This window comes from Andrographis paniculata, unplaced genomic scaffold (genome assembly GCF_009805555.1).
Source record: "Andrographis paniculata isolate CXL003 unplaced genomic scaffold, ASM980555v1 Contig72END, whole genome shotgun sequence".
Taxonomy (NCBI): Eukaryota; Viridiplantae; Streptophyta; class Magnoliopsida; order Lamiales; family Acanthaceae; genus Andrographis; species Andrographis paniculata.
Genome location: NW_026137609.1, coordinates 1,150,958 through 1,174,805, shown reverse-complemented (window position 1 = coordinate 1,174,805; position 23,848 = coordinate 1,150,958). Strand labels below are relative to the sequence as shown.

The 23,848-nt window shown below is 37.5% G+C and overlaps 4 protein-coding genes across 6 annotated transcripts; 2 read left to right on the top strand and 2 right to left on the bottom strand.

The window, feature by feature from the left end:
• Window positions 1-113: 113 nt before the first annotated feature.
• On the bottom strand, window positions 114-10,549 carry LOC127265313 (ubinuclein-1-like). Of its 2 annotated transcripts, XM_051295062.1 has the most exons (13): window positions 9,985-10,548; window positions 9,474-9,572; window positions 9,274-9,350; window positions 8,503-8,627; window positions 8,057-8,370; window positions 7,042-7,123; window positions 6,836-6,945; window positions 6,620-6,706; window positions 2,068-2,193; window positions 1,722-1,853; window positions 1,585-1,632; window positions 905-1,003; window positions 114-688 (listed from the first exon to the last, which is right to left on the bottom strand). In XM_051295062.1, the coding sequence occupies exons 1-13, from the start codon at window positions 10,360-10,362 to the stop codon at window positions 341-343; spliced, it is 2,025 nt and encodes a 674-aa protein (XP_051151019.1). In that variant the 5' UTR covers window positions 10,363-10,548; the 3' UTR covers window positions 114-340. The 2 variants fall into 2 exon arrangements, with proteins under 2 accessions (XP_051151019.1, XP_051151018.1); XM_051295061.1 differs by having other exon boundaries at window positions 8,057-8,627; window positions 9,985-10,549.
• A 1,444-nt stretch (window positions 10,550-11,993) lies between these two features.
• On the top strand, window positions 11,994-13,394 carry LOC127265296 (1-aminocyclopropane-1-carboxylate oxidase 5-like). Its single transcript, XM_051295035.1, has 3 exons — window positions 11,994-12,198; window positions 12,387-12,622; window positions 12,769-13,394. Exons 1-3 carry the CDS (start codon window positions 12,091-12,093, stop codon window positions 13,376-13,378), a joined length of 954 nt encoding a protein of 317 aa, XP_051150992.1. The 5' UTR covers window positions 11,994-12,090; the 3' UTR covers window positions 13,379-13,394.
• Window positions 13,395-13,578: 184 nt separating this feature from the next.
• Window positions 13,579-17,365, top strand: LOC127265295 (auxilin-related protein 2). Its single transcript, XM_051295034.1, has 8 exons — window positions 13,579-14,514; window positions 14,745-15,102; window positions 15,194-15,329; window positions 15,689-15,789; window positions 15,976-16,041; window positions 16,399-16,488; window positions 16,745-16,921; window positions 17,039-17,365. The coding sequence occupies exons 1-8, from the start codon at window positions 13,901-13,903 to the stop codon at window positions 17,075-17,077; spliced, it is 1,581 nt and encodes a 526-aa protein (XP_051150991.1). The 5' UTR covers window positions 13,579-13,900; the 3' UTR covers window positions 17,078-17,365.
• A 1,727-nt stretch (window positions 17,366-19,092) lies between these two features.
• LOC127265221 (amino acid permease 3-like) lies at window positions 19,093-22,224 on the bottom strand. Of its 2 annotated transcripts, none has more exons than XM_051294937.1 (5): window positions 21,197-22,224; window positions 20,709-21,021; window positions 20,388-20,608; window positions 20,130-20,275; window positions 19,093-20,049 (listed from the first exon to the last, which is right to left on the bottom strand). In XM_051294937.1, exons 1-5 carry the CDS (start codon window positions 21,318-21,320, stop codon window positions 19,396-19,398), a joined length of 1,458 nt encoding a protein of 485 aa, XP_051150894.1. In that variant the 5' UTR covers window positions 21,321-22,224; the 3' UTR covers window positions 19,093-19,395. The 2 variants fall into 2 exon arrangements, with proteins under 2 accessions (XP_051150894.1, XP_051150893.1); XM_051294936.1 differs by having other exon boundaries at window positions 19,198-20,049; window positions 20,388-20,617; window positions 21,197-22,220.
• Window positions 22,225-23,848: the final 1,624 nt, after the last annotated feature.

Genomic DNA, 23,848 nt, shown 5'->3' with positions numbered 1-23,848 from the left:
CATGTGTGTGTGCATGTGTATATATATATATAAACATGTGTGTGTGTGCATGTGTGTATATATGTAGATATATATATATAGATATATACTGACTATGGGACACAAGGAGGCTCTTTAACTAACCTACAGTCTACTCCTAACAACATAAATAAAAATCATTCGTCAGTTACAAATAATCACAGAAGTTGCTTACCAGTAAGCTTCCTATCAAATTGTAATCTGAGGTTAAAATAGGTGCATGTCTAGTCTGCTCAGAACTATGTAATTATGTATGTATGTCTGTATATGCTACGGTATGTCCTTGTCATTCATTATAATCTTCTCTGGTTATGTATGTCAGTCAGGCTGGAAGAAGGGTTTGCTTGGAGCGAGGAGGAACAACTTTCTTCTTATGGTGTTTGGACTTCCCATCAGCCACCAGACCACCGGCAGCACCATCCACATTTGGCTTCCTTTTCTGTTTCTTTTTTGGCAATGAATTTGATGGTGCTGCATCGATCCGGGCCTTTTTTTTCCTAGTCTTGTCAATGGCACGGTCCCTTGTAAAGGTCACAGGAACATGAGCGGCAGCTACACCTGCATCTGGACCTTCAGAATCTGGTAACAGCTTTGGTGCCTCAGTAACAATGGGGGCTCGTTCTGCCTTTGCCGGCGATGCTTTTTTCTTCTTCTTTATTTTCTCATGATCCTAAGAATGCAAGCAAAAATAAAGGAGTCATAAATTCATTCGTACATGAAGCAAAAGCCTTCATATTTCTTCTGCCAAACGAGTGAACAGTCTGCAAGCGCGATACAGATGGTTTTGGAATGAAATGGAAGCATTAAGCACAAGCAGTCGAGCATTGAATTTCACATGACAAAACTGAAATGCATCGGGAATACAGAAATAAATATATTAATGTACCTTTTGAAGGATGGAAGATCTCCCCCTGTTTTTTGCTCTATATATAGCGCGTTTAATTCCATTTATATCCATGACTCCACTGGGCCACATCGACACAAGCTGCAATAGGAAAATATGTTAATTCCCCTTCTGCATCCATCCATCATAACGGAAAAATGGCAATTAATTGGCAAGAGAAGTTACTTAAACATCCAAAGACGAGTACTGGACTACACCATGGGCAAGAAACAAAAGATATTGACATTATTTAATCCCCTGAAAACATCCATCCTTCCTAATTAATTTCCTCAGGGCATGCAACCAAAACATAACAGCATATTGGAAACTATCCAGGTAACCATCCTCTTGAAAATCCAGGATTTCTCAATAAGATGTGCATCAAAAACCTTCCAACTTCCAAGCCATGCCCTTGTTAGTGCATCAATATGCAGGAACTGAAAACAAGTGGTGATTTATGTGCACACTCCATTTTGGAACAGAAAAGTGGCAAGAGAACAGAGGCTAATTGCAAAGTAAGATTATAATGCACATTAACTTCTCAAAATGCATCCCCCACCCAGTCCCACCCACCATTCAAAAAAAACCACCTTTCTATAGCCTAAAATCTTGCTGATATGTGTACTTCCTTCCATAGACAGTTTATGAAAGTAACCTTATTATATTAATCACAAGCTAACTACCTCATCATACAGCCTTCTGATTGGTGGACCCGAATCTTCTTCCAGTCTCTATGAATGAAAAGCCAGAAAGACAAGTAAGGCAGAATCCTTCTTTGTATGTTTTTTATGCACATGGAGCTAAGGAATATGGTTTATACCTCCACATACAGATCATATAAATCACAAATCTTATCTTCCAATGCATAATCCATTTTGTATTTCCGTTTCAAGACTTTATTATCTTCTGGAACACCTTGAATATCAATGGAATTTTCAGCTTGTGGCCCATTCTGCAAAGCATGTAAGAATAGGAATTACAATCTATAAACATAACAAAACAGGCCCTCAGCTCTCAGCTTTCCACACAAGCCACAGGTATTTATCTATGGTGGAATAGAGGACTGGAGAATTAAGGAGTCAAGATAAATATCCAAGACAGACCAATTCTCAAGGTGGAAAATCTGTAACTTGATTACATGGCAATATTCAAAAGAAAATACTTACTTTTGATCTCACATATGGGATTTGTAGCTTTACCATCTCCACAACTTCTTGTTTTATCTTTCGCATTTTATTTTCCTTCTCTTGTTTAGCACATAATCCAGAAGTAGCAAGAGATTTAAGATTTCTCTGAGACAAAAACAGTAGGTATGAGATGGTCAATTACAACAAAGCCTCGCAGAAGGAACGATCAAAAAAGACAACACTTCGAGGAGCATTAGAAATACATAGGATGCAAACTGATGATAAGAAATTTCCGATAAATCCAAGTCGCTCCCTTTATCACTCGTCCCAATCAAGCAATCAAGTCTATATAGTAAACAGCAAGCGATCCATCAAGGCAATTAACACAAGACTGAGACAAATGGGGATTGCACGAGAATTCGGATCCTAGATGATACAAGCAAGCATAAATTATGTACTGCTATTGTTATGGTCATTGTGGTTGCATTGATTAAAATACAAGTCAAATACCAGGGTTGAAAGGGCAAACTAAAATTGACATTAACTGGTAAGCTGATATGCATCTTAACACGCGCATGTACGATCCTACTCATGTTGTTTCACCAATCTCTTGCAGATAAAAAAGAAAGAAAAAATTATTCTCCTACTTAGAATTTCAGATAAGAACACTGAGATATAAAGGGCACACATTAACTATTTTGGGAACTTTGCACATCACTATCAGAGCAGTAAGTGTTGATATTATCAGTAATTCCTCTGATTTAAATCGGCAAGAACCAGGGACTCGAAATTCCAGATCCTGTAAAAGACCAACAATACCTTGTTTGTAGAGACTATGTGAACCCATAATTCCGAGATGTAAAGCTCATTCCACATTGGCTATTAGCAAAAGTAATAGTTCTAGGAAAAGTTTCAAATAAAACACACACACACACACACACAAAAAGACATGGTTACTTTAGCTATGCGCCAATGGCATCAAAGAATTAGAAAAAAACTAACAGTATCTCTAAGATTAATGGCAGATTCGGCATATATAAAGTGACACATAATACTGCCTAGTGTTTTGTGGTCCCACATTGTATATTAATAAAAAAAACTAAGCAATGCATTTTGGGGAAAATATAGTCACAAGATATCGAGTGGATTGTGTTAGCGAAAATGGCTTATATTTATGAGGTCGATAAACCATGATGCTATGTTCAAGCCCAATCAACTAGATCCATACTGAAGTGAACCTTAAATGTTAGTGAATAAAACAACAACTCTAGGAAGGAATGTCTCAGAGTTCACCAATAGTACATTTATTAAACTCAAAGAATTAATTATTGGAGATAATAATAATAATAATAATAATAATAATAATAATAATAATAATAATAATAATAATAATAATCAAACTTGAGACGGCTCTATCATACTCAGCTAGAACTCAGCTGACAACCTAACGCCTAAGTAAACAAAATACAGTTATTAGAGTTCTTAATCCTATCATTACAATTGTAACCTAATATGTTGAAATTTAAAATAGCTCGGAAAAAAAAATAAAGAATAAGTAAATAGAGCCATGGGCCTATTAAGTAATCATTCGTAGAGCCATGGGCCCATTAAGTATTCATCCATTCAACCGTTTGGCCCACATGCAAATAGAAATTACCTAAAATGCCAAGTGACACGTTGATTTCTTTATAAACTCTTAGTTTGATAATGCAAAAACCATATAAGTGAACAATGTAGTAAACAGCAGGAAAAACTAACATACAGAGACACAATTAGATTCTCTTGCAATTACGAATAACATGATGTTATTCGTTCATTCAATGAAGAACTACACAATAGATAAAAATCCACCTTAGCATTTGTTATGAAGGAATTCGGAACTCTATCTTAAAACCAATTGGTGATAAATGTAATTGTCCTTCAACCTTATAAGCAAGAGGGCGCTCCCAACAACTAATAATGTAGGATACTTTAAAGATTTTGAGTTCATTTTTCTTGATTTTTTTTAACACTTCCCTTCGAGATAATATCATCTCAAAATCCTTAAGAGGATCAATACACAATACGAGCACTCATGACTCAAATACTATGTTAAGAAGGGATCTGAAGCTTAAAATACAACTCCAGGAAGGAATGTCTCAAAGTTCACAAATAGTACATATATTGATCCCAAAGAACTAATTATTGGATATCAAACGTAATCAAGCTTGAGACAGCTCTATCATACTCAGCTAGGACTCAACTGACAACCTAACGCCTAAGTAAGTGAAACACAATTATTTTATTGTAACCTAATACGTTAAAATTTAAAATAGCTCGGGAAAACAAATAAAGCATAAGTAAAAATAGAGCCATGGGCCTATTAGGTAATCGTTCGTAAATCCATGGGCCCCTTACGTATTCATCCATTCCACCGTTCGGCCCACATGCACATAAAAATTACCTAAAATGCTATGTGAGGCTGATTTCTTTATAAACTCTTAAATTGTATTCTTTTGTGAGTTTTACCAAAGGTTTTTATTATTTAGATTCTCTTTTTCCTTCAAAAATATCACATCAAATTATTACTTTTTTAATATTATACTACAAATTTATTTTACATTCAAACATCACATCAACCTATATTTATATCACATCAAATAACTATTCAAATTCAACTTTTTACTATTCAAAAATCCAAACCTAAAAACTAAAATCCATAAACACACCCTAGTTTGATAATGCAAAAACCATGAGTGAACAATGTAGTAAACAACAAAAACTAACATACAAAGACACAATGAGGTTCTCTTGCGATTACAAATAACATGATCCTATTCGTTCATTTAATGAAGAACTACACTATATAAAAATCCACCTTAGCGGCTGTAAAGAAGGGAATCGGGGCTACATCTTAAAACCAATTTGTGAAAAATAGAGTTGCCCTTCAACCTTATGAGCAAGGGGAAGCTCCCAATATGAGATACACTTTGACACTCTCCTTCGAGACGATATCATCTCAAAATCCTAACTATGATCAATACCTAACACGGCACTCATGACTGAGGATCCGGGCTCCATCTCAAAACTAATTGATGATAAGAGGGGTTGTCCTTCACCCTTATATGCAAGGGGGGACTCAAAACAACTAGCAATGTGGGACACTTTAACAGCAACATTTGGTTTGTGGTTCAACTTTCAACATCACATACACTGTAAAATTGCATCAATTTGGTTGATCAATTTGAAAGGGGAAAAAAATTAAACAAACATCTATTTTGTAAATAAGCATCTTAGGATTCACTGTTTCATTTGGACTCAATCCCCTAAATAATTTTATTTTCTCACAGCCAAGACATATAAGTTACTCTCGAGATATGCAAGTGTCATTACAACAAATGCCAACTGAAGCAAAACATGTAATTTCACTTCCAAATTTCAGTGTCATTATTATAAAGTATGATAGACCAAATATGCCAGGAAACAAATTTCCGTGACAGCTGAAGTTGTAAAAAACATTTATACAGCTTAAAAAGTATACGGTAATTACACACCAAAGTTCTATGTTTAAGACCATATATCAGTTTTTAAATAATGATTGCAAACTAGAACAAATCTCAAAGCACGCTTATTTTCGTCATCGGCTTCATAAGTAAAAAAACTGTCATTCTCCACAAATAGTAACATAGGAAGAGGTAACCGGAACATACAACCATTGAAAGCATCACAAATCAGAAAATGCTTTCATGAGAAAACCAACAAGAGTGATAGGCAAATCTTAGTTGAAACAACAAATGCAGTTCAGACAATTTGAAAGAGAAGGAAATATTGCTATTGGCACAGTGCAAGTTTTGTCCTCTGGAGTCAATAACCAGGGAGCCCATTAATCAGAAACATGGTCTGGTCTGATCTGTCAAAATGTAGTTTGTATGTTAGGGAACAACAAAAAACATCACTTAAGCAGAACAACCAACAGCAGGCTTACAAGCAGATACTAACATGAAAAACACCAATATATTTTTTAGCATCGCTTACCAGACTTCTATTTTAGCGAAACCAAACTAACAGCCCAATGACTTGTCTGGTTCTTTGCACAGAAATGATCTAGCTTCCAGTGTAAAGCAAAACCAGGATCGTACCACTAAGAAGTAGACTCCACCCAATCCATAGAAATTCACATAAATGTAATACGATTGACACAATAGTTCATTATTAAGTTACATTTCATTATATATTCACTCTCTATCTTCCGCTACTTCCTTCAAAATAAACTTTTTGGCACAAAGTTGTCATGCAATTTTTCTAAATAAGAATCTGCCTACAGTCATATCATTTGCAGCATCACCTTCAACATCAGAAGACAGCAATTAGACCATAAACTAAAAATAATAGTGCGGATCTTTGGTATGAAGTATAAAAAGAAGACATACAACACAATTGTCAATCAACAATTATGGTATAAATATAATTAGAGCTACAGCCAAGTAAATAACTCAACCTTTCCCTTAGCCCTGCGCTTAGCAAAGCCGTTTGCAACCCAATTGGCACCCGTGAATATTCATGGTAACGAATTTAAAAGAAAGGAGTATTCTCCAACAAAACAGAAAAATACCTTTAGAGTCCGAACTTGCACAAGGTGGCCAACAATACCCATCAGACGATTGATTATATCTTTAGGGATCTTTCCATCATTCGCTCGCTGCAGCCAACAAAAATATACAATGTAACTTCTTCTGCAGTAAAGCTAAGTGAAGAAGAATCTTGTAGGATGGAAAAGTAACAAGCGTAATGACAAGATGAATCAGCATCGCATCTCAGCTCTAATTACCAATATTCTAGCAACTGTGCCCAGCTTCTCCTTTACTTCAGGTGGCAACCTCCTTTTGACTGCATGAGATGAATTGTCAGGATCTTGGACTTCGGTAGAGGGTGGCCTAGCTGTCATTTAACCACAAGCACAAGTACACATAAACAACGGAGGCAACATTGAAATATAAAAAAGAAGGAAACTACAATGACAAAGAAATTTTATACATTCTGCAACTATCTTATCTAACTCTCTAATGGCCTTCTCAAGATCCGTATGTTTTGGTCGAACACTTGATCCTTCTTTTCTCTGCATAAGGGATGGTGAAAGATTCTATCATGATTGTCTTTGAACTCACTCAAATTAACAAGTTAAAATTCAGGACAGCTGGAAATAAAAGTATATGTAAAGAATCAGAAGAACGAAAGACACTGCATATTAAACAAGTAGCCAATCTCTAGATGGTTGCAATTTGCAAATTAGATCTGTACTCTCCATTTAGTATCTCTTAAACATGGACAGACTTATTATCTTCAATACCCTCGCAACAATTAATTTGGTGAAAAACAAAAAATAGAGTAAAGTCATGTTTCAAGTTCTACCCAAAAATGCTAGTCAAGGAAAACATCATTAGAAAATATATAAATAAATAAATATTAAGGAAAATGGCAATTTATAGCTTTAGGATAAGTAGACTAAGCAGACATCCAACAGAAATCCCAGGGGCAAGTAAAGAGGATCAAAACCAAACTATAAGATCAGGATTCCCCAAGGCGCCACATTCCACAAAGATGTCTACCAAACCATTGGAGGAAAGAGGAATATGTTCAAAAGAAATAAGTTGGCAGCTAGCTTTTAGGAACCTTAACAGATTAATCTCTGAATTAAGCTTCCAAAGAGAAAAGCCCCATTAATCCAACTGCAAGCTTTCTATTTCTCCTTGGATTGAACTTCCAAAGAGGAACATCTGTTTTTATAGAGTTCCTAACTTGATCATGTAGTCGTCACCAAACCATGTGACTTATGTACAAGATCTCAGTTGCTCCTTGTCAACCCAAACAATCTAAAACATCAAATCAGTAAATATGAACCATGTTATACCAATATGACTTGTGTACAAGATCATCGATTGGTCCCTGTCAACCCAAATGATCTAAAGCATCAAATAAGTATATATTAAGTCCAGTGTATTTTCAAGGACCTAAACTTTGGCAGATACTCATGCATGAAGCAATTGCGTACCGTAGTTGGCAAGGTATCCCTGTTTGCAGCAACAGAAAGGTCCAATGTTTCAACAATTCCACCTTTTTCTTTTGGCTTAACTGACTGGTTGAGATCATCAGCATTGTTTGGTTGTTTTCCAGAGTAGGATTTGTTTACATGTGTACTTTTCTTATTTGACCTCTGTGTCGAACTATCTTGATTGTTACTCTCTTTCCACTTTTTAGATGAGGAAACTTCAGGTTTCTGCTGATTAGAATAAGTGCTTTTTATAATGGCTCCACCATTTGATAGTCCAGAAAGATCCACTGTAGTTCGATTTTCTGCAGTTTTGTCTGCTGATGAAACTTCATGAGTATTTGCAGAAGAAGACAGCCATTGCATACTCTCACCATGCATGTTTGTCCCAGCCACAATGTGTGGCCCACTAGATAAGTTTCTGTGATAAGAAAAGGGTGTTCTGTTACCTTTATTTCCTACTTTCACAATTTTACTTGCAATATGTCCATCATCACTCCTTCCTTGACCTCTCTCCAAATCTTTATGTCTCCTCTTTTTTGGCTGACTAGTTGTGGATGCTGGTGGTGGTTCACTGCAAAATATCCAACAAGGACTTTATAAGATCTGACAGACCTAGATGTTATGCAGCTTAACATAAATAAAGCACAGAATTTCATTTGAACCAAGCAAAATCGATTGATTACCAGTGCCCAGCACAACAAAAGCAATGAGAAAATGGAAGCAGTGTCTGGTTCAATAAGAAGTTTTCAAAGATAAAATGCACAATTTTACTAGGAACATAAACAGTGAATGAGTAATAAATACAATTTTTTAACAATCATCTTTGTACTCCATCATAAGCAATTCAAAACATTGATCATGAGCCTTGTATGCTTTTGAATGTTCATCTTTGAAGCCCTGTTTTGCATCTTGGATATGGAAAATGGACAAAAAAGGAGCATTCAAACAATATTCATTGTATATTTTACTTCAATTGGCGCAGTCAGTATGATGTGCCCGTGTTTCCAATTAAAGTCTAACAGGCATAAAAGTTCTTGCTGGTTCTATCATGTGCGGTGTCACGTGAAGCATAATGCATCAGTTGTACTTGATTTTCTGCTTATAAATTTTAACAGAACTATCAACAACTAAGCACAAAACCATACATAAAATTACATAATATTGAGAATAATATCATAATCCACCAAAGATACCAAGAACAGATTAAGAATACTAACATGTGCTCCAACTTCCCACGGTTAATGAAAAACCCATTATGCTTAATTGTTGAGTTATCAACCTGGAAATAGTCATCCTGCATAAAAACATAAGCTCAGAACAACACAAACCTTTAAATGACAAACATAAATAGAAAATTCCTCTGTACAGAACAAAGTCCGATACTGATGGAACTAAAACAATGAAAAACTGCACCCACCAACTCAGTATCATCAATGAAAGAATCCTCTGTATCATACTCATCATCATCAGGCACATCATCCAGACCGACATTTTCATCGTCACTACTCCCATTGCCCTGCAAGGTCAAAGGAGCATTAGCAGACTAGGAGTAAAAGGCATCGACACTTATGATTTAACAAAGACAAAATAACAAGTAAACATCAATCAATAATCAATTAATATCAAGACTCATATTTCAAGGGCTAATCTCCATAAATGTGCAATGGTGAGCCATCTAACAAGCAAGGTAAAGAGGAAAGGAGACAAAGCAAAAAAAGAAACAGGGAATGAGATGGAAACTCGATTTAATCTTTAGGAATTTGGATTGGGGGTGTCATAACATAACAGCTGACAATTCACGGAAAATCTTGACGCAAAAACACAATGTGCTCTACCAACGCTATGTGAATGTGAGATCCTGACAAAATTCTTTCAGAAAAATAAACTACATAAATGAAGAAAAACGTCCCCAAGTCCATTCAACTCACCGCATACAAGCGCTCAATTCTCTCGATCACTGAGCTCAAGCGGTTCGACCCAGATTGCCCCTGCCGATCCTTCTGCTCATTCACTGCTGGTTGCTTAGACGAACAAGGCACCACGGTAAGAGACGGAGGCATTGCCTGCGAAGTTGGACGCTCCGGGGCTTTGCCGGAACTAGAAGAGCCCGAGTTCAATTGCCCGGGGCAGGTGGAATCACTTAAATTGGATTCTTTGAGAAGCTTTTTCCACGAAACAAATGTAGTTTCCTCCGGCCTGAGCTCCACCCTGAAGCGTATGCGGCCGCCGGCTGATTCCATCACTGCGGCGGGTTTTGGACCGGAGCCTGGGTCCGGGCCGCCGCCGCCACCACCGCCTTCTACCATCAATTCAGTGTAGTCTATCGACGAAATGACGAAAGTTGGGCGATTTTTTTAAGAAAAAGGCACAAGGAAATATTAAGGAGGAAAAACCCTGGACTGATCGGTGCCCGGAAAAAGACCAGAGCGGTGAAGAAGAGTGTTTGAGAGTAAAGAGGAGTTTCTTTTATTACTTAATTATTTTATTGTTGTTTCTTATTTTGAAAAGAAATTCAAGATTCGTAACATACGAGGAAGGAAAACAGCTAGGACAAGTATTGCAGAAAGCCCCAGAACGTTTTTTTGAACTGTCAATTTGACCCCCAACAGTTTCTAAATTATCGTCTAGGGCCTAATTCTGTTTCAGTTCTCCAAATTTCATTGGGCCGAAAGCCTTATTTGCTGTGCTTTTTGTACCATTTTCCGGAGGGAAAATTTACTTGGTTTTTTCTTTTAAATTTTTATTTATTTTGAATTATCACATGCATGGTGTGAATATACATTGACATGTGTCTTCAATTTTCTGCAACAACGACACCTGTATAATATGCCAGCGTATATTATTATCATTGCTTTGGTAAGGCCCAATTATTTTATGAAAAGTAGTCCATAAATTCGAACCCAAATAAAAAGGTGGGGTGAATTAACGGTGAAGCCCAAGGTAAATTATTCAATTCACTTTTATTAAAAACTACTTCTTTTACAATGTAGAGTTGTCTCATTTTGTATTTTTAAATAAATGTTTTCTTTTTTTAATGTTATAGTATAACAAAATTTAAGTTGATAATATAATTTGTGTTAGATTTTTGATTTTTTATAAGTTAATAAAATATACTATATTATAGTAGTATATATATTGTGTTACCATATAAATATTATGTTTACAGATAAATTTTCCACCAAAAATATACTAAATAAACAAATTCATATTATAAAAATAATAATCATAATCTGAGCACACGAAGAGTGCATGTAAGACAGAATTAGCATATTAATATAAAATATCATCTAATTATACTCATAACATATCTGATTACAGTAGTAACCTATTCCTAGGGGGACATGAGACATGAATATGAATTAAAATATAAACCCAAAAAGTCTCTATGCTAATTGTATATTTATATTTATAGTGATATACTTAATTAATTTGGAGTTTTGACAATCTGCAGATCACAATCATCACATGACAGTTGATGCATGGTAACTAACAGGATCTTACATATATAATCACAATTAATTAATTGATTAATTAAAAGCTATTCTAGCTTAATGACGATGTCAATGATGAACTATTGGCAGAGGAGGGAGATGGAGATGGAGATGGGGATGGGCAGCAGCAGATGGCTCGATATATCTCAAATCTCACTATTATTATTATTATTATTATTATTATTATTATTATTAATTACGTTGACTTTGTGAAGTTCTTGATTGATAGTAGAGTAGTATATAGTATCATCTTCCCTCCGTCCTTGGCCTGTCCATCCAACGGCTCTGATCTTGTCCCAACCAATATCATAATAATAAGAATACTCAGAAAGAGAGAGGCGTTGACATCCAGCCAACAACATGGACAGGTAACTAGTAATGTGCCGGCTGGCTGGCTGGCACTCATCACTATAAATAGCCTAGCCTCTGCCTAAATGAGCATCAGTTCTTCATCCGACTCCATTAATTAAATACTATTATTAACATTTCTTAATTGACTTTTTTTTTTTTTTTTTTTTTTTTGTTTTGAGTTATCGATCGCCCATGGCAATTCCAGTGATTGATTTCTCGAAGCTCCAAGGAGAGTCAGAGGAGAGGGCCAAGACACTGGCGGAGATTCATGCCTGCTGTGTCCACTGGGGCTTCTTCCAGGTCTCTATCTCTCATCTCAATCAGATACTATACGTACAGTACGCTAATGAATGATGATCGATGATCGATGATACTACTAACTCACTCCGTCACTGTTGACTTGATTTTATGTATTTATTTATATAATTGAGGCTAGCATGAATAAGAAATCTTTTTTTTTTTTTTTTTTCTGAAATTGATTGATTAAGCTGATCAACCATGGCATACCTGAGGAGCTCCTGGAGATGGTGAAGAAAGTGACCTCGGAATGCTTCAAGCTGGAAAGAGAGGCGCTTTTCGAGGAGGCAATGCAGCAGCAGCAGCTGCTCCTGCAGAATGGAGCTGCAGATGAGAACAACAACAGCTACAGCTTTGATTGGGAAGATGTTTTCCTGCTGTCAGATGACAATGTCGATCAGTGGCCTTCAAAGACCTCTGCTTTCAGGTGAGAGAGAATGACGACGACGAAGATATCCCTCTTTAGTCTAATTTGATTTAAGAGATTGACTGATTAATCGATGGTGGTGTTTGTGATTTAAGAGATTGACTGATTAATCGATGGTGGTGTTTGTGTGTGAAACTGTGAAATAGGGAAACAATGAAGGAGTTCAGAGGCGAATTGAAGAAACTGGCGATCAAAGTGATGGAGGCAATGGATGAAAACTTGGGCCTTCCAAAGGGGTACATAAACAAGGCCTTCAGTGAAGACGCCGCCTTCTTCGGCACCAAGGTGAGCCACTACCCGCCCTGCCCCGCGCCGGAGAAAATGATCGGCCTCCGGGCCCACACGGACGCCGGCGGTGTCATCCTCCTCTTCCAGGACGATGAGGTGAAGGGCCTCCAGATCCTGAAAGATGGGGCCTGGATGGACGTGCAGCCCCTCAAGAACGCCATCGTCATCAACACCGGGGATCAGATCGAAGTGCTGAGCAACGGGCTGTACAAGAGCGTGTGGCACCGCGTTCTCGCCCTCCCCGATGGCAACAGAAGATCCATTGCCTCCTTCTACAATCCTTCCCACAATGCCATCATCCAGCCTGCGCAGCAGCTGCTGAGCCTGAGAGAGGAAGTGGAAGACGAAGGGGATTCAGTCAAGATCAAGTATCCCAAGTTCTTGTTCGGCGACTACATGTCAGTTTATGCCCACCAGAAATTCTCGCCAAAAGAGCCGAGGTTTCAGGCTGTGAAGACACTCAACTGATCATGTCATTATCATATGAATGCCCATTTCCGTAATTCTCTATTTTTACTGCTTTGGTTGTTGTGCGTGAAGTTGACCCGACCCCAGGGCAAAATGATTTGTTGGTCTGCTGCTGCTGTACCTGTAAGAAATTGCATGAATTCCTGTTGTTTTTTATTGGCTCTTTCTTTTGGGTTGCAAGAATCATCAGGGTGGGTGTATCGACGGTGTGGATCTCTTGGGGAATTTCTCTTATTGTAAGCTATCTATACCAGCCAGAATCTTGGCCGCAACAATTATCTTCTGCCTGCCTGCCTGCGAGACAATTTAGGTTTCCCCTTCAAAAATCTTTTAAACAATTTACGCTGCCCTTCAATCTATTAGTTCGTAATCATCAATAAATCGATCCTCTAATACATCCTGACTCAGCATCATATATTGGTTGTTCTCCATGCGTTTAGCCTCCTTTCCTTTCTGAATTTTTAATCGTCGCGTCAAAGATTGTTTCTTTTTCGACCGAATTGCGATTTACTTTCGAGGATCATGGACGAATTTGGAGTTCTCGTTGAGAGCATTGGATTACGATCCCAGGGAAAATCTACCCCCTTGGCTGAATTGAAGCCCAAACCTAAATCCCAATTCGCGGCACATGGCAGCGCTAATACGCCAGCGTTTGATAATTCGTATTCCTTGCCCGTCGATGAGCTTGACGGAATTTTTCGATCCAATTCTAACCCTCGTAGAACTCAGCAACCGCAAGATTTCTTAGGCGGCGGCGACGATTTTTTTGGTGGCCCCGTTTCGAGTTTCCACCAATCCGGGGAGGTTGATTTGGAATCAGTGTTTAGTAGCTCGAGTAATAGGAAGAGCAGTGGTAACAATTCAAATTCAAGGAATACGGTGGGTTTCAACGATGTTGATGATTTGCTAGGGTCACAGGCCGGGCCGAGAGATCATGTTGATGAGTTGCTGAGATCAAATGCAAAACAGGGAGATCATTTTGATGGTTTGCTGGGATCAAATGCCAACCAGGGAGATCATGTTGATGATTTGTTTGGTACTTTTAGGTCGAATTCTTACAGGAAAGGAGAGGGAAGGGGAACTGGATTGGATGATTTGATTCCTGGATTTGGAGGAGACGATCCTGCTAAGACTAAGTATGAATTTAATGCTTTAGCATGTAGTTCTTTGTCAAGTGTGATGCATTTTGTATAACATCTCTTTGAATTATGTGATAAACTGTAAGGAGTTTGTGTTGATTTTAGTTGGATAGTAGTAGGGAGTTGAGTTATGACATCTACATTGCAGTGTTGGTTTTCTGTTCATGTTTGTATCTTTGATCTTTCTATTTAAAACTCTTTTGTTTTTTTATAATACCTTTTAACAGAGGAAACTCTGAGACAAATGGCCGTCCAGCTAACTCAAGCTCCACTTTTGTTGACGATCCTTTCCTAGTCTTCGAATCATCTGTATCACAGCCAGATACCTCCTGGCCATATGGTGCGCCTTCTGACCGTGGTAAAGGAAAAGTTAGCTCTCAATCTTCATTCGATGAATTTGATGAGTTCATCATGGCTGGTGGGGCAAGTGGTTCAACAATGGATGGTGGGAAGGCATCCTCTAACAGGCCAAGTTCAGGCACAGACTCAAATGCTTTTGGGAGTACCAATTATGTGGATGACATCTTTGGTGGTGGTAATGGTGTGCAGCAAAACAATGCAGCAAGACCAAGTCCTGTGGTTCAGGTGAGAATAAGGCTAATGAATCTAAAGAAATAGTGCGGCTATATTGAAATGGTGCTCATAATTTTGTTGGTTTTTGTATGTTGTTACGTAGGATTCACTCTTTGGTGATTTTATGCATGAAGAGAAGGGTACTGAGGTGAACCAGAGGTCATCATCCTCATTCAACACGAAGAAAGCCACCTCGGGTGCTACAAATGTGGGCATTGATTTTACTTCACTCTTTGGAGGTATTGTCCCACATTGAAGCAATCTTCGAGATACAATTACTTATGACAGGTTTCACATTTTATGGACGTCAACTTTCATCAATTAATTGAAGAAGTCTTTTTCTTGAAAAAAAAAAAAGAACAGCGCTAAACAAAACAAAACAAAAAATGTTCCATTGAAGGAATTAAGGTTGATTCGATAGTCATTTTGTTGCTGAGTCTAAAATTGAGCATCTTGAAACCATATCAATGAGCTGACTCATTGCGAGCAGTACAGAAATTATGAGATGGGGTGCCCGTGCTTTATATGATGTTGATGCAATGAGGATGAGCTTCTAGATACTTGTACTAACTAATTACTCTTACATCCCTCGTTGCAGATGTTACCACTTCGTCTGGACAATTTCAGGAGATTGAAGGGGAGCCTGAAGAGAGAAGAAGAGCTAGGTTAAATCGTCATATTAGAACAAATGCACGCATGGTAATCTCCCAATGCGAATATCGTTCCTCTATTTAGTTAAAATATGTGTTAACAAAAGCTGCTGATGGAGTATCCTCAATCACATTGGCAATTTTCTTTTGTTACTCTCTTGAAGTGTTCTTCATTAAAATTTGACCGATACTTCCCTGCAATGGATTTTAAAAACAGCTATGTTATTGTTTCCAGGCAGAAGCACTTGCTGAAAAGAATCAACGGGATCTCCAGAGCCAACATGAACAAGAACAAAAGCGCGTAAGACTCACACTATCAGTAATTCAGTATATTACAGTATAGTGATTAATGTGTATGTGTGAAATTTTAATTTGTCGACATAGCGACTTTAGTGAGCTAGTCATATGGTTGTTATATTCTTAGTTCCAAAACACATTACTTTCTTTGGTGTTTGGGGATGGTTATAAGTGTGGGTATAGTGATTCTAAGAAAACGGGATGAATATAAAGAACTCCCCTCTCCCTCCCATCTTAGTTTGTAGACACTTCTTTCATCAAACATGCTACAATGGCACGTACATGAATGTTACTTCCATTTGAAGTAAAATCCTTTGAATCTCCCCACCTTCGTCTCATCATTTTGTGCTGTTGGTTTCAGAGGCTTGCTCAAACTTTGCATAATGATATACAGCGTTGGGCCACAGGAAAAGAAGGCAACTTACGTGCCTTGTTGTCATCGTTGCAAGAGGTTTGTATCTTTAGTCATACCAGTTATTTTTCTCACCCTTTATTTGGTGCACAAATGTTAGCTAGAACATGGTTATATAATATGTTTAAAGGCAATGTTCCTCTTGGCATGGAGGCTACAAGCCTTCGGATTTCTGGTTATAACCAAAATACTTTTTCTAAAAACCAGCATCCCTCGTAAGAAATGAATGGTAAATGAGTTATTGCCTCAGTGCAACAACTGAAGAATTTAAACGTATGCTTGGTGTGGTGCCCAGGTTCTGTGGCCTGAATGCGGGTGGCGACCAGTTTCATTGACGGACATGATCACTTCAGATTCAGTCAAGAAGGTTTACAAGAAGGCAACCTTATGCGTCCATCCTGACAAAGTCCAACAAAAAGGAGCTACTATCGAGCAAAAATATATTGCAGAGAAAGTTTTTGATATCCTTAAGGTACTCCTTTCTTCCACTGCTATGGATATTGTTGACGAGAAGATTAAAAAAACATGCTTGTGAAGTTAATAGGTTCATTAACTAACTAACTTTTCGGTTATTTTCTGGTCTAAATAGGAAGCTTGGAACAAATTTAGTAAGGAGGAACTGCGATGATAACTCTCAAGATGGAAGGCATCAGTGTGAAGGTAATGATATCCTCTGTAAAGACGAGCGGTGTTCTCCACGATGTGTATGTTGGTTCTATACCTGTCATCATGTAATAAATCCTATATGGTAAACTACTACTATCCTTTCGCAGTCTTGTGGCATTGTTCAAACTTGAATTTATATGATCTCTTTAGAGAAGAATATGTAGAACAGAGGTTTCTATATCCAAAAGAAACGATTTGCTCTTCTAATAAATTGGATCCTAATTGCTCTGTTGAAAAATCAGTCTTACAATAGAAGCTTACAAATATACTGTGTTTTATCTCTGGTGGTTTGTGATTTGGGGGCGTTCTTCCATGGCTTTTTTCTTATCTGAATTCAATCAGAAGATGGTATTAGCCCTGTAACTTGATAAATGATCTGAAATATATTTATGTATATTATATAGTATGTATCATTGGCATATCCAGTGGAAGGATGTCTTGACTTTAATATATACTTACCATTAAACAAGAGGAAGAAGGCCATTACATTATTGATCACAAGCTTTGGACTTCCAAAACATAAGTTATCATTAGATTCACACGAATTGGAAGGTAATGATTTATATCATGTATCTAGACACAAATCTTTTAGGTTTCTGCCAGCACCTTCATAACATCATTTATGTAATAAATTAAGGTCCAAATAATATAAGAACAAATTCAAATTTGTGATTGGAATGCTCATATTCATGAACTCAATATTTCAAACTTTTCCACGAAAAGGACATAAAAAACATTGCAAATGTATGATTTTTTATTTTTTATTTTTGTTTGGCCTCCAATTCCATCCTTTGTTGTTTATAATATTTTGGTGGGTATGTCATGAGTTTAAATCATAAAGTCGGTCTAATTTTAGGATCTAACAATGGCTATTCCCTAAACGTATTTAGGCGTTTGAACATTAATAAGGCAGTCTAATATTAATAAACACTCTTCTAAATAAAAAAAAAAAGAAGTTTTGATAAAGACTTATTGCTACTCCAGAGGGTTCCAATGAGTTGAATTATGCATCTATATCATGTATCCCAAAAAAAAAAAAAAAAGTGTATGATTTGACAAAAATTTTAGATCATGCTTTGAAAGTATTTTGATAATTGATGTATGATTAGAATTGTCCACTTTGTTGGGATTGCCTCATCTCTGCATCATTTCACTGAACATGTGCTTAAATTTCACTCATCATTAATCCATGTTTGTGGTGGGAAATTCATGGGAAATCAATCACATACTTGCATAATAAAATTGTCAATTCTCAAGTGCTTTAATTAGTCCTATCAATTATTGGTCCAAGAAAGTAGTTAAATGATCCTGACAGCATCTCATTTGCAATGGAAATGCTGTTGTTCCTATCATCACTAAATGCATGTTATTCTTAAAAGATAGATAAATAGATGGATATCTGAGAATTAGGCCATGAGATTTGACAATATATAATCATCTCATGATGATTTATGGATGATACAGACAGACAGATCCCTGTGAATAAGTACCATTGGAGGATGAAATTTGTTTGAAGTATATATCGAACACACATTAATTATTTATGTTAAAGACATAATATTTTGCAAACCACAGAACTCAATTAGTGGAATCCATTAAAGAAATTAGTACAGCAGCACACTGAGGCTTTCTGTCCAATCAGCCATGTCTGTGTGTGTCTGTGTTAGGGCAAATTGCACTACTGATGGATCAGATCAGGATCAGGATGGTGCTACAACAAAAGTATAATAATAATAATAATAATAATGTAGGGCCTAATGGAGTAGGATTGACTCGTGACCGTGGTCATAGATTTCAAGTTTCGATGTTAATTGTGACTGCGGATTTTCACCTCACAAAAAAAAAAAAAAATATAGTTCTAATAATATAATACTGTAGTCCCTTAGAAAGCTTCCTGAATTTTTTCTCATTAGTGAGTCTTGTCCAAGAATGACAATTAAACTGTTTTTCCACTACCACTACCACTACGGAGCCAGTTATGAGTCATTTTAGTTCAACTTCATTCTTGATGGGCTGCTGGCTAAAAAACAGAGGCAAATTCTTCTTGTCAAATACCTGCATTATATGCATATATGTGTTATTTAATTTGAAATAAGGAACATATTAATGGAGGATTGATTCAAATTTCTTGATATTCCTTCCTTCCATACAAACATATATATATATATGTGCATCCATGGATGATGGATCCTTTTTCATTTCTAAGACACCATAAGGATTACATATATGCATCTATAATGTTGCTCTCTAAAACTTTTCAAACTAATTAATATCGATGGATCAATTGCTAGTTTTAAAAGGCTTGTAGACTTTGAGGTCGGAGATGACTCCGGCGAAGGAACCAGCCGCAGCAGCAATGGAGACGATGAGGCAAGCGAAACTCAGGACCTGAAGGCTGATCCATCTTGAGCTCCATTTGGGAATCCCTTTCTTTGCTATGTACATTTCCACGGGGAAGTAGACTGTGAGGGGCCAGAAACCGAATGCCCCCAAGATCCCAACAACATCGTTGAAGAAAGGCATGAGCATGGAAATGAGTGTTGTCAGGATCACAAACATTGTCCTCCAGACAAGCCTGAATAGGTTGAGCTTGTAAGGCCTGAATCCTGGGACTGGGACCATGAATTCTCTTGTGATGAATTTGCTGTCGGGGAGCCACTTGAGGGCTGTTTTTTCGATGAAGGCGAACAGGGGCTGGCAGAAGACTTGATATGCACCAACGAGGTGGATTACAATGGCGGCATTGGCGATGTCAAGGAGCCAAAAAGGATTGTAGAAGCCGAAACCGGTGAGGAGGTTGTCGGGGGAGCCGTCCCCGAATGCTGCGTAGCCGAAACAGCCGCAGGACATGTAGAAAACTGTGGTCACTACTACACTTAGCAGTGTGGCTTTCTTCATCGTCTTGGATTCGGATGGAGGGGACTTTACTGTGTCCTGCCAATTTATTTACAAGAACAAAAATATGTAGCCTACAAATTAACAAGATCAATGGTGGATGGATGAAATGCACGCACCTGAATTTCGATGAGGACGAGGGAGAAGGAATATGCAAAAGCTACGTCTCCGAGAGCCTGAAAGCTTTGCCAAATCTTCTGTGTTTCAGTGAGGCTACCACTGACAATGCTGATTCCAGTGAGGCTTCCTTTGAATTTTCCATTCTCTGCTTGGCATTGGAATTGGAATTGGAGATGGAGATGGCTCTCATTAGAAATCAAGAAGAGAATCATGGATGAATCATCAATCAGTCTCTAGTGTAACTAATTAATTAATACCTGCAACTTTGGAAATTCCGAGGGCTAGGCCAATGGAGGAATAAGTGAAGGACATAAGGGCAGCAACAATGGAGAGCCACCAAATCTGATCGAAGTCTGGAATTTGGGAGAAGATGATCTCCACAAGCCCGAAAGCGATCATGTAAGGATTGCTTGAAACTTGGCAGTCGTTGTTGCCACTGCGAATGCCATGCCCCCTTTGATGGAAGCAATTGGATTTCCTGATCGCCCTTTTGTGTTGTGGTTACAATCATCAGAAACACAAACAAGCAAAGTAAAGGAAAGCAAAGAAGTAGAGAGAATCCTTATCCATGTACTCACAGCATGCTTATGGATGATGCGATGGTGTAGCCGATGGAGACCCCGAGGAGGTTGATGTACTGAATGGCCCCGCAGATTTGGACCTGGAAGCCTCCCAAGTGAGCCTGGACGGCCTCCATGTAGGTGTAGTTCCTCTTGGCAGACCTGTAGCAGGCTGCCAGGAGGGTGGAGGTGTAGTAGGTGACCATGGAGAAGAGGAGCATGACGGCAGGCCCGGCAACCCACCCCAGCTGAGCCATGGCCCACGCCAGGGACAGCACCCCGGACCCTATCACCGCCGTTATTATGTGGGCGCTCGCCGTCCAGACACTTCCTGCACGATCAATCAATCAATCATACATACATCCAGAGGGACACAGAGAGAGAGAGATTGATTCAAACTTACTAAACTACACTCTACTCTACTCTGCTCTGCTCTACACGAGGACTAGGAAGGCAGATTGATTGATTGAATGAATGAATGATAATACAGGGGGTAGTGTACCAACCAGTTCTCTTGGGTCTGCCGTCGTCGTCGTAGGCCTCATCAGCAGCCTCCGAGTGCGGAGGGACATTGACGACGGAGATTTCAGCTAATTGGCTCTGGTCTTGCTGCTGCTGCTTTGTGCTCATTATGAATGAGTATGAGTATGAGTATGAGTTTGAGATTGAGATTTTCCTATCTGTTATCGATCTTCTTTCTATTAGAGAGAAAGAGAGTTACACCACGCCACACGACACCAACAATTTGTTGAGTTATATATATATATATATATATATTTATATTGTGGAGAGGAGAGGTGACGACAGAGCTGCAATGGATTTGTTTTAATTTAGCTAGCAGTAGCAGGGTGCGGGTGCTCTCGATCTCAACCCAGATCAAGGTGAAGAAGAATTAATGATGGAGCAGGGGAGGGAGAAGAGGTGGCAGAGGGCGGTACGTAGGGCTAGGGCTAGGGCTAGGGCTAGGATGCAGCAGATGAATTTGCCATGGCAGCGGGCGGCTGCAGCTTGCAGGTAGCTAGTGCTAGCGCCAGAGCGGAGTCGACAAAGGCAAGGCAAGGCAAGGCGTGGCTGGCTCTGTCTGCCTCTCTAAGTCTAAGTCTAAGTCTAAGTCTATATATAGAGAAGAGAAGAGAAGGAATGAGCAATAGGAATAGAAGCGGAAGGATATCGACAACCACTGACTGCCGGTCTCTCTGCCTGCCTGCCAGCCAGCCTGCCATGCGAAGAAGAAGAAAACCAGCAGGTGGACACGTGTCCTAGAGAGAAGAGTCAGATTTACTCCTAATTTATTGGTCAACGATTTATTGACCGCACCAACCGCTTACTACTAGTAGTAGTATTTACTTCTCCTTCTTTTCTTCCTTTGACTTGTGCGCCTGTCCGAAGAAATAATAATAATAATAATAATAAGATGAGCGTATTCTTCCCTGCCTCCATATATCTCCGATCCACACCACACCCCACGTACACAATAAATAAATTAAAATATGCCTAATTAATGAGAGTAGTACATATTTGTTGATGCACAGACAAATGAAGGTAGAGAGAGATGATGGATATTCCCTTATAACAAACTCTCGATAGGGAATCCCAACAATTTATTGCTCAATAATAATATAGCCTCATGCATATATATGTATGTACCCTACGTCCGCCACTACTCTTTCAATTATATTCTCTTCTTAATTTGCATGTATGTATATATATATATATATATATGTTTGTCTTGGTTCTTCATGCATGCACATTTCACAGCTAGCACCTGTCGTCGTTTATCACTAAAATATCTATTTATTTATTCATTTATTTTAAAACATGCTCTATATACTGTCCGCTGGCAAGCCTTTAATTTCCACACGGGATCCTTTGTACCGTACGGAATCTTGTCCCCTTGTCCATACACACCTAGTATATGTACATATACACACACGTGTATGTATATACAAAGTGTTATTTTATACATACAAACGTGTGCATATATATATATAAACACTATGTATGTAAGGATGAAAAGATAGAGGGATAAAATTTGTTTTTGAGACAGTGTGTTTTATCTTTTTAATTTACCTTAATATTATTTTAATTATGTATATTTTTTATTTTTACAAAATATTATTTAAATAAAAAATTTAAACCATCAAATTCAATCTAGACCAAAAAGAAAAACACATAAATATGTTTAGTACTAGTCATCATAATTCTATTTAATCTTTTAGTTGCAACAATTGAAAATCTCACAAAATATTATTAAATCTTCAATTATATTTCAGACCGAAAAAAATACTTACATATGTTTAGTTAGTACTGCTCGTATAAGTTAAACTCTATCTAATCTTTTAGCCATAGCAACTCGAGTTCTTTACAAAACTGTACTGTGAATAAGATAGATTCACTTGGATAAAATTTAAAATATAGATTTCGTGTGCTCAATTCATCCCAGCTTGCCTAATTATTTAACTTCAAGTAAATATATGTAAGATATTTTAACACTTCATAAACACACTTTTTAAAGAGATGTGAAATAAGAAATGATAATTTATGTAAAATTAATTGGATCGATAATCTACTAGCTAGCCGAATTGTTAAACAAGTGTCTTTAGAAAGTAATAATTAATCTTATAACCGGTGAAATATGAATATAATTTTAGTTAGATAATCCAATGATATACTCAATTTGCTATATTGGATAGATAAGTTAAAAATCGAACTTTTGTTTTAACGTTCATATATATGTATATGTAAACACACTTATGCATACATTGAAAGGAAAGTGGTTCAGTTACATTACCTCCAATGTATTGTCTCCTTTTTATACCTGATCAATCACCATCCGCCGTGTATTTTTAAAATAAAAAAATAAAAAAATAAGTAACAAATGAAAATGATATCATTTGCATCAAAGTGATAGAACTACTTGAAAAAATATTGGTAAGATTCTAATTTGTTCGTCTCAAATTTGCTCTATGTTAAAAAAATCCAACAATATATATATCATAATTATGTTCACCAACGGGAGAAGATGGGAACTAAGGCCCAGATATCCTATTAGATATGTAAATACCCATTTTATCTCAAAATTTAAGCTATTAGAAATACATATCATTTATTTATTTATCTTCAAACGAGAGTCAACTAATATTTATCTTTTCATTCAA